Source organism: Notothenia coriiceps, unplaced genomic scaffold, assembly GCF_000735185.1.
Source record: "Notothenia coriiceps isolate Sejong01 unplaced genomic scaffold, NC01 NC01_scaffold00035626, whole genome shotgun sequence".
Classification (NCBI taxonomy): Eukaryota; Metazoa; Chordata; class Actinopteri; order Perciformes; family Nototheniidae; genus Notothenia; species Notothenia coriiceps.
In genome coordinates, this window is record NW_011368327.1 from 29,499 (window position 1) to 40,563 (window position 11,065).

At 40.4% G+C, this 11,065-nt stretch overlaps 1 protein-coding gene across 1 annotated transcript in view; it reads right to left on the bottom strand.

The window, feature by feature from the left end:
• Window positions 1-6,685: 6,685 nt before the first annotated feature.
• The window catches only part of aldh8a1 (aldehyde dehydrogenase 8 family, member A1), a 9,076-nt gene continuing 4,696 nt past the window's right edge, over window positions 6,686-11,065 (bottom strand). The window contains exons 5-7 of the mRNA XM_010791687.1: window positions 8,825-9,081; window positions 8,172-8,333; window positions 6,686-7,756 (exon numbers count right to left, since the gene is read on the bottom strand). Coding sequence (XP_010789989.1) covers window positions 7,304-7,756; window positions 8,172-8,333; window positions 8,825-9,081 — 872 coding nt within the window. The 3' untranslated portion in view covers window positions 6,686-7,303. The remainder of the gene's footprint in view (window positions 7,757-8,171; window positions 8,334-8,824; window positions 9,082-11,065) is intronic.

The following is an 11,065-nucleotide window of genomic DNA, read 5'->3' on the forward strand; positions in this document are numbered from 1 at the left end:
TCAGGTGTAACTAAAGTCTGATTTAAGGGTTGTTTATATTTCACATCATTAATCAGAATCTGCAAAGTAACTAAAATAAATGTAGTGGAGTAAAAATAACAGGTTAACCTCTGAATTGTAGTGGAGTAGAATTACAAAGTAACAATGAGCTGTTGTGGGTATATATTAATGCTGCCCATTATGGATACAAGCAATTTTCACCCATTTGTTAATTATATGTTTTACATTTGTACACNTCATTCAAAACTCTGCAGCTAGACTAAACTAATACCAAAAGGAGGGAACACATTAGTCCTGTCTTAGCTACTCTACACGGGCTTCCTGTAGCTTTTAGAATTGATTTTAAGGTGCTTCTCCTCACATACAAAGCTCTAAATGGACAAGGACCCAGCTACATTGCTGACTCTCTAATAAACACCCGCCAGAACACTGCGATCACCAGATGCAGGTCTATTAGAGGTCACCAGAAAGAGTCATAAGAAGATCGGTGATGCAGCCTTTGGAGGGTGCTTTACAGGTCTCTTTACCAAAATAATTTGACTGACTTTACACTATTATACTGCACTATTCTCTGTGATTGACATGGCACTATTTTTCTGTTTTATTCCCCATGTTTTTATGTTCAATTATTTTATCCCACTTTATGCTTTGCTCTTGCTGCTTGTTTTACACTGATTTTATGTCTTATTTCTTACTGATGTAAAGCACTTTGAACGGCAATTCCCTGTATGAAAGGTGCTATACAAATAAAGTTATTATTATTATTATGTGTAAAACTGGATGAAAACCATTACGTAATGTAATACGTAATGTAATTATGTAGTTACAGCCTATTTTTCAAAGCAGTCTTGACATAACAGAACTACACAAGCAAACTTATTTTGGAAATACTAAGAAATCTACATTGCATACCTACAAAACATTGTAAATTCAATAAAAGTATTATTTGAACATCCCATCAACTAGATAACCTTGCATCTTGCATGTTCACCTTTACATATTAAGTGAGTTGCAGTGAAAAGACTCCTGAACCAAACACTCACCTGAAAGTTCACTCGTCTGCTTCCATTCAAGTTTTTTATAAAGGCTCAATCAATCTGGAAAAAGCAATCACCTAGGGCCTCGGTCTCAGTGTAGAATAGATCCAACTGAATAAAAGAACAAGGATAAAAGATACTGAATATGGAGAGAATGAAAGGAAGGTTTAATTAAAATGTGACTTTATATTTGGCAGACAGACATTTGGACTAACAAAGACAGTAGCCATTAATGGTGGATTCTATTCTACCAGGCTTCAAAAGGCATTATGAGTTTGTTTGGTCCACCTCCTCCTCCATCAACTTTCCAAGAAATAACATAAAACACAAACAAAATTTCTCAGATAAGGTTACTCGCAAATGAACCTACAGGCTAAAATACAAAAGTATGAAATGCAGAAGAGCAGGGTGGGGATAATGTGAAAGGCATTCATCATCATGTCAAACACTGAATGTGAGTTATGCAGATCGTCCCACACTGAGCACACACGGTTCCTCTCCAGATGAGTGATCACCCGAATGACGGCCTACATATACAGGACTGTAAGTGTCAACATGTTCAGTTTTTTGTTACCCGGTGTCAGATGAGAGCAGTTAGGTAACCAAGAGAGGCAGCTTGGTCTAGTGTCGCCTCTCACTCTGCAGCCTACCTTGTGCCACTGGGCTTTAGCTGGAGAGCAGGTTACATAAACAAACATTGGTCAACAGGTTGATGTTGGAATGAAAACCTCAACAAATCTGACAAAGAATATTGGTTCTTCAGAATATCACAAGAAAGTGGTGCTGGAGTGCCTTCCAGGATGTTTCCGCATATGCCATTACAACAATGTCTGAAAAGTCCAGCCTTGGGTCATCTTTTAGAAATAAAAGCAAGATGCTACAAAACAGTTCTCTAAAAACACAATTGGTGCATAATGATATCAGAAGGACCGAACAGTTGATTGGCAGTCAATGTCTTGCTCAAGGACAATTAAATAGAGTCTTTTAACTTAAAGGGTGTCTTCCAACGATTCACATTCTTTAGTTTTGCATCTATAGCTATATTTCCATAAACATGTATTGCATTGGAGAGGCTGTATAGAAACTGTGACATTTGAAAATGTTTAGTTAATTGTGTAAAAAAGGTTTCCACACTCACTCTAGGAGGTTTTTGCCTTGGTCAAAAAATGTTGATGCATTAAATGGAATATTGAAATGCATTTTGACGTGGCGAACGTTCAAGTCACATATTAATTAGCTGTTTCTGCTGTTGCCATCTTTCTTCGATATTTATTTATAATTGTCTTTGTTTTTCTAAAGCATTAATAATGGCAAATATTAAGTGGCATGGAAGAAAAACAACAGCATGCAGTGGGTCACCTATAATTCAGTGAAGGTTAATCAGAAAAGTCACAATATTGTATAATGATTTCTTTTCTGGACTCTATTTCAGACTGAGCATTGTATTAGTAAACACACCTTTGTTAACATCTCATATTTCCATTCTGAGTTGATTTCTATGTTGTTTGCCCTGCTGTGGTTGACTAAGGTTTTGTGTCCTCCTGTGTCTGCGTAAATTACACAATGCTATGTACTGAACACTTCTCTTACGGAAACAGCCTCAGTATGGTGACGTCCTCTGCAATGTAAATGAGCAAACGGTGCAGCAAAAGCACATCCTGTGCTGAGTGCAAAGGACAATAAAAAGGTCATCCCTCTTCAGTGGTTCATTAGTTTTCAGGCACCTAAAGGACAACGATATGATAGCAAGAGCACAAACGTCACTGAGCTCAGTGTAATCTCCTCGGAGCGAACCGTACCTGTGTTATGTTATTGAGAGAATGAGCTCTTCCTAAATGGGTGAGAAGTATTCCCGAAGGTAAAATACTCGAAAGATAATGAGCGGGAACCACTTCAAGTTAGAGGAACTATTTATTCAAGCATGAATCATTGCTGTCTGGGGAGCTGAATTGTAATGACTGAAAGTGTGCTTGCATTTTATAGCCATATTTAGACAAGAGGTGTAACATTATTATCTTCTCAACAGTCTACATTGTATTAGTTATGCTTCATATGTTTTAAACCCTAAAATATGTCATAATTCTTGCACAAAAGTATCCTGTGGTTACCAACCTATTTTACTCATCTTCCCTGAAATCAAACATTATCTTATTCCAATGTCACTTTGCTATCTAGTGTGAGGAAGGATTGGTAAAACCCAATACAAAGACCAATAATTTTGGACATGCTGTCATACGTGACCTGGGGCTTTCTGACACTTTGCTCCATTTAAACCAAATCAAAGTATCATCCCTTTGCTCTTTTTTCTTTTTCCACATTGGTGTGATTTGGCTCAGAACATGCAGCACTCAAGAGCATCTATCGCAACAGGAAGAGGACTGTCTCACTTCAATTGTTGATAAAAGTTCAAAAGAGCCAAAGGCTTCCTATACTGTATAACCCGTTGGCATTCATGCACTTTCAAACAAGTGTAGTTAATAAATGCAAAAAAAAAAAATGCAGCCTGCTCCTCGGGGGAAATAAAAAAAAGCACAGTAGTGGAAATAATCCAATAAGTGTCATATGCTACATTTACACAATATGGGGAAAATAAGCTTTATTTTGGATTTCTGCCAACAGATAAAATGGGACTCTTTATTCAATTACTGGCCAACAAAAATGCAGTCCTCACAGATAGAGAAAAGCATAACGCTGTAATTAATATATAATCATAATAAACAAATCCCTCACTTCATTTGTCAGGAAGACTATGCCAAGACATTTTGGCAGCGACAGTGCAGTGATGTTCTTCAGAATCATATTAGCCTGTTAGCCAAATTGTCAACATTAGCCTGACAAGACTTGAGATACCATGTGAGTGCAACACAGAGTAACTTATAGAATGCAGGCTCTCAACCAAAAACAAATATGAATGTACGAGTACATTTGTGAAAAGCAGGGAAGGATGGTAAGTATCTGACCCATTACTCATTCCATCACTCATGTCCTTATGTTCTTTGAAATGTAGATAATGCATGTCACTTCAGCCTTAGCTGTCATTTCAGACTGATTCTTCGTTTAAATGGGTTTGTCATGAGGCTGAAACATTTATCTTTCTGTTGCCAAGTTACTTTTTCTCCCTCTTCCAAGCTGAGTTTGCTTAACCTGCTTGAACTGCAGCATTTTCTCAGGACTGAGCTTCATCTCAGGGCTTATCTATCACAAAACCCATGCCGCACGCTGTGGGAAATTCCCTGAACCTAAATGTGGCTGACGGCCTTGAGAGACAGGAGCATGGTGAAATAAGTGGTTGTGAAATAGGGAAAGCCTACTTTCTGTGACATTCAAAGAGAGAGCAGGAGAGGAAGAAAATCGGAAAATGCCACAGCCAGGAATAAGGAAATAGACTGGAAGGCTGGAAACCACTGATTGTTGGTTTTGTTTCTACTGCTCCATATCATTATGCTTTGTTTCTCATAAGACCAGGAAAATACCTTTATTTTCAATGAAGGCAAAAGCCTGCTATTTGAACTGTGATTTCAGATGCATTGGCATACTGGAGGAGATTGTGTTAGTTTAAGTAATACATGTAAACAAAGCTGTCTATTACCTGAATCTGGGACACAAGGAAACATAATGATTTTAGGTCAAGTCCGGATAGGATTTCTCCGTCTGTCGCTCTTTCTCTTGTTATCTGTCCTTATCTCTCTCAATACACACACATTCACCTCCCCCATTCCCAATAGAAAATAAAATGTTCCTGTGTGTACTTCTATAATTAAAACACGTAAAAAAAAGATAGCATTTCACAGACTTTTTGAGCTGGGTTTTGTCCAAAAGAAGAGAGAAAACGGCTGTTGGCTGTGTCTGTTATCTCCACATATATATCAATGAGAAGGCCCTCTACAGGAGGCCCATTACGTCCCTGCAGCTAGAATGAAAACAGATCCTTTCATTCTGCCGGGATGGATATTGCAGTTTCCTCAGAGTTATAAAATTAAAATATGCTCTATTTTCATTTCTTCCTGTGCCCAATAAGTGAGGTGAAAGTACTTGTTTTGGCTTAAGCCAATGGCGGAGTCCTCAAAGTCACGTACAGCAGGGCGAGACCTGTTTCAATTAGCTTTTTCCTTCTGAATGAAACATCCACAAGAGGCAAAGATGAGAGATAAATCAAGAAAAAGAGGGGAAATGGAGGAAAATGGAAAAGCTGCTGAGTTACTTTGTTCCTATTCTGTTTGCAAGACACTGCCTTGGTATATGTGTGTGGGTTGGTGCCACAACACACGATACTTTAGACCTCCTAACCTGTTTTTAGGACGGTATCCATTTCATCAAGTCTATATTTAAGGAAGGCAGCACAGCAGTGTGTGTGTGTGCAATCACCCAGCGTGACTTAGCACAATACATATTCTCTAGCCAAAACACAGAGGGTGGGACACACACACTGCTTCTGTGGTAAATGTCACATAGACCTCACCAGGGGGACGTGATTTTACACACTCGCATTACGGATAGGGCGGGTCTCTGGTGTACCCTCTTTTCCTAAACTGGCACGGTGCCTCAGACGAAGCAGAGTGCTCATATGCATGCATGATGTGCTGCCTGCACACCTCAGTCTCATCTCACACGGCATTAATCCGTTATCAGATATTTAGCAAGGTGATGAGATATGTTTAAACAGGGGCAAAGAGGGGAGGGGTAATGTGCTGGAAAATGCAAGAAAAACATGAGCAGAAGGAGAAGAAACAAGGTGTAAAGATGGCTGTGGGTGGCAGATGTTGATCATTACTTAACAGTGTGTGGGATTTAGTGGCATCTAGTAGTGAGGATGAAGGTTGCAACCAGCTGAATACCCCTCCACTCCTGCCATTCCCAGCATGTCGTTCATGACCATCATTTTAAGCTTTTTATAAGATATTTAAATATCATATATTATAAATCTAAATACACTTTTAAACTGTTACTTCTATTGTCAGATTTTGTATGATTTCAGTTTGCCACTTTGGTCCATAGACTGTATATGGAGAGCTTTGGTCCAGTCTTTAAAATATACAATTGAATAGTTTCGCATAACATTTGGTACGGATATTCAATCCCCATGATTGAGGAGTATTTCAATTTGACCAATACTTTGATTAAGACTGAATACCTGCAAAACTATTATCACATTCCCATCAGTTTTAGCTGTACTTAGTGGAATTAGTGGAACATTAGCTAATGTTAGCATGCAGTCTGACAGTCACTTAGCTTGCTGACTTTCCTATTCCACTCTCCAAACATGTTGTCCAACCACAGCACATGACAGTTTGGCATTTATTCTCCTTTCTTACGTCAGCAGGTCAGACATAAAAACAACTTGATGTAAATCACTAACTTCTGAATGGATAAGGGTTTATGTGACGTATAACTTGTCTATAACCAAGCAGACTTTGACAAAGTGCACAGCCATAAAGGATAACACCACGACATATGAAAAGTACAAAGTATGCTGATTAAAAAAAGCAAAACCTTTCCCATTGAATGTTGACCTGTATGCAGATCTGTTTACATATATATATATATATATACATATATTTTAAAGACGTTTTATGCAGATAATAAGAAGATTTAAGTACAGCAATTCCATAATGTTAGAAAGTTAGGATAAAAACACACTGAACTGCATGTTGAATGTGTAAAGTCTTTTAATTTGATGTGGTGTTACAAAAAAGCTGAAGAAATACCAGGACATTACATTTGACAATGATTTGCTTTTTGGGTTGGGTTCTCCTGAGGCACACACTGTACCAACTCTCACTTGTTTACCATGCTTAACTAGAAGCTTTTCTATTCATTCTATCTGTGTTGGTGCTGCATGCATTCTTTTCAGAATGACTTACTGTCATGCAGGAGACAGACCTGCAGTCTAAACTTTAAAATGTGGTTTAAAGCTGCTGTTACTTAATTCATAAATTGTGCTATCGACTTGCTCAGCACCTTTTTTTTAAATATGAAGCACTAACACACCCCATGCATCCAAAATGCTCCACAGTAGAATATGGCAGTTTAGAATATTAAGGGATGAACTAATACAAAAGGTATTACAGTGTTTTGCAGTGTAATACATTTCCTCTTTACTTGACATTGTTTTTGGATGCATGTTTATTCCTCTGTAACCTCCTCTGATGGGACTTAATTACAGGCTCCAGTAATCCGGGGTGGGGGGTGGGGGGGGGAGTTGATGAATGTCACGATTAACTAGAAAACCTTTTCTCCAATCAAGGTAGCCATCTCTTTTTCCTCCCTCAGTGTTTGACGGTGACGGTCTTAACCTCGGTGAAGAAGTGGTAGGAGTCCTTCCCCCCCTCCCTCCCCACACCAGAGTTCTTCATCCCTCCGAAGGGCAGGTTCAGATCCCTCACCAGCCAGCAGTTGGTCCACACCAGGCCTGCCTGTATCTTCCTGGCCATCCGGTGAACTTTCCCCACGTCCCGGGACCACACGGTGGCTGCCAGACCATAGCGCACGCCGTTGCCCTTGGAAACGGCCTCCTCCTCTGAGTGAAAGGAGGAGACGCAGGTGACGGGGCCGAAGATCTCCTCCTGCATGACGCGGGAGCTGTCAGAAATGCCTGAGATGACGGTGGCCGGCATAAAGTAGCCTTTAGCGTTGCGCTCAGGGAGGTGGAGCTGATCCACCCCCTCCCCACAGTGGACCGTGCCTCCTTCTGATTTGGCGAGTGCTACGAAGCTACGGACCTAGGGACCGGGACAAACGGATTCAAATTGAAAGTGGATACGGTATGTAGAGAATGAGGAATTGTTCTGTTGCACGAAAGCTGCAAGTATGAGTTGATTTATTGATTAGTTAAACAACAGAAACATAATTGGATATTATTTTGATAAGTGATTCATCGTCAAAGGAAATGTTAATGCAAAATGGCTGCTTTAGCCTCTCAAATATGGAGATTTCTTGCTTTACTACATTTAATATGATATAAAATAGAGACTTTTGGGGGTTTCGGATTGACAAAACAAGCAATTTAGAGAAACCCCCTTGGACTTTTCTATGACATTTTATAGTCAAAAAGAAACTAATTAGCAGGTAATTGTTAATATGTAATTATTGTGGGTTGCAGCCTTATCCAACACCATTTGAATGTGTAATTATCACCTTCTCCAGGTGCTCTTTGCTGATGAGCGCTCCGTTGTCGTTGCCGGGGTCAGAGGGCGCACCTGTCTTCCACTTCTTAGCCGCAGCCACAAACCTTTCCAGGAACTCAGAGTAAATACTCCCCTCTACATAAATCCTGCTGGTGCACAAGCAGATCTCCCCCTAAGGAAAGGAAGGAACGGAAAGATAACTTGAGATTGTTCAGGACGTTGTTGTTATTCAGCTGCCTCATGACAACATATGGACTGTGATCTCCCCCATGTGGACAAGTCTGGTCACTGAAGCATTTATCTCATGGACACATGATAAGAATAAAACTATAGAAATAAATTATGAGCTAAACAAAGCTGTAATTTAGTTTACAAAAAAATGCTTTTGACGCATAGATTCCCATAAAGACAGATCCTCATCATATCAAAGCAAGTATTACCCATAACTATTTCACTGTCAGTGGATATATTTAGAGCATAATCCCAAAAACATTTACAAATTATGCAGCAAAGAATTGGCATTCTTGGAGCCCCTGAAGTTTAGCTTACACACTGGTGCCAGCCCCTTAAAAAAGCATGTGTAATACAAAAGAAAATAATGACAGCAATACAATTCAAAACTTGAATAGAGTCAGATAACCCTTCCTAACACTCTTCTCTCACCTGATTGGAGAAGCTGGAGCGAACAGTGGTCTCGATGCACCGGTCCAGGTCTGCGTCAGCAAAAATAATGGCAGGGTTTTTCCCTCCCAGCTCCAGAGAGAGCTTCTTACAGTAGGGGGCGCTCCGCTCTGTGATGTACTGGGCAGTGGCCGTGGAGCCAGTGAAGGAGACCAATGGGACGTCAGGATGGCCGACCAGGGCGTCGCCTGCTTTTGGCCCGGTGCCGAAAACAATGTTGACAACTCCTGGAGGAACACCTGTGGAGATAGAAAGCTTTCAGCAATTCTTCAAACTCATTTTTGTTATAGGTCATAGTGAATAATAAGTAACAACTTACAGTAGTATCCAATGTTTGAGAAGCAGGTTGGTCTATTGCTGTGTATTCTAACGTATTATGTTTATTGTATACTCTACAGATTTATACGGAGCCCCCCTGGTGACATTGGTGAGAAAAATATTAATACGTGGCCACGTATTAATAATGCGTGGCCACTAATTAGTTATTATGTTCCCACAAATTAGTAATGCGTTGCCACGCAATAATTATTGAGCTCTGTAATGAGGAAACTCAAGATCCCTCCGCTACGCGTCGGGACCCTAGATCTGCCTGACGAGGCTCCATTAAAATATAAATATTTTTAGTGAATTACTGAGTTTAGGCACGTTAATAACGTTTTAATGAAGTTGACTACAGTATATTCATATTTGTCAGTGCTTTCATGTAAATTCGGCGAACATAAACATAAATGATCGTGGTGAAGATGATGATTAAATTAGAATTAAAAATCGAGAGCATTTCCTCCCGTTCGTTTTTGGAGCCGGCGGGCTTCCTGATGTTTTTTGTACAGTAGTTGTGGACTAACCAACATTCTTTTGTTAAATAAAAACTTGGTGATGTTTTGTAGCCTAAATTATTACATGCCTCTTATTTAGCACATAGTATGATCCTATCCGTGACATATGGATCTTAACAAAGATCCGCTATACAGTAGTAGCCTACAGACATAAATCTACCGTACTGTATCAGAGTCCATGATCCATTGCAGCTGGCTTCATTATAATTACATTTATCAAGGGGGCGGTCTCAAGTCACGCTGGAGGTTTTCCTTTGAGCGAGGGCAGACCCCGTGCCGGCCACGGCCCTCGCGTTTCAAACTGTCTGAAATGAGGTGCTACATCTGTAGTGTTGTCACTCAGTCATCAGTTTCTATAGACTATCTGGATTTAGTTATTGCGTAATAATTATTGTGTTCCCACAAATTACTAATGCGTGGGAACATAATAACTCATTTGTAGGCCACGCATTATTAATACGTGGCCACGTATTAATAATTTTTCTCACCAATGTCACCAGGGGGGCTACCGTAAAAAAAATCATTCAATAAGAAGGATTTATTTAAAATGAGCAAGCATTCAACAGTGCCATACTGAGGGGCACAGAGTCATTCAACCTCTCTTGTTTGTTAAACGCTGTCATCTATAAAACCTCCGACTGAAGTAACGCTCGGCAGTCGTAGCTAGAGACTCGCCCGCGCCCCTCAGGCGAACCAGAGAGGCAGTGCTCAAGGTCTTCACGACCCGTCTGTCGTCCTCCCTTCCTCCCCACTCCGTCAGTAAAGTCCGACCAGCCCTCTCCCACCCCACCCTCGGACCACAGGCACTTCTTCCTCTGGTCGTCGACAAAACCAGCCCCTGTGAGGACATTGACCCCGACGTCACATCAACGCAATTCAGAATTTCTCATCCACAACTCCGTACAGTTCCGCAAAGACCCTACTCCACCTCCTCACCCCCTACGCACATACCTCACTACGTCACAATCAACTTACTGATTTTGAAAATAACACTAAAATGAACAGCTTTGCATGTACACCCACGCAAATTACACATACTCATCTATTTCCTTGAGTACTCTTGATAAATGTGCACGCCATAAACTTGATCGTCCGGACTCTGCTACTACCCTCCTTTCTCCTGGTGGATCTCTCTCCACCACCACCATAGTCAAGTTTCTCAAATTCATTCTGTAAGGACTACGTTCACCCTCTCATTCCTCTCTTTTTTGCTCCCATCATGTCTCTGTTATACAGTTCTCGTCACAGTTTAACCTCATACAGTCACATAAAGTACCGACATCGTCTCGACAGAAGAAACAGGCACGAGAGACGACTTCGTAGTCACCTTTGAGATCACGAAGCATACACACGTTTCTGACTACGCTTGAGACTCGTCTCGTAGCTA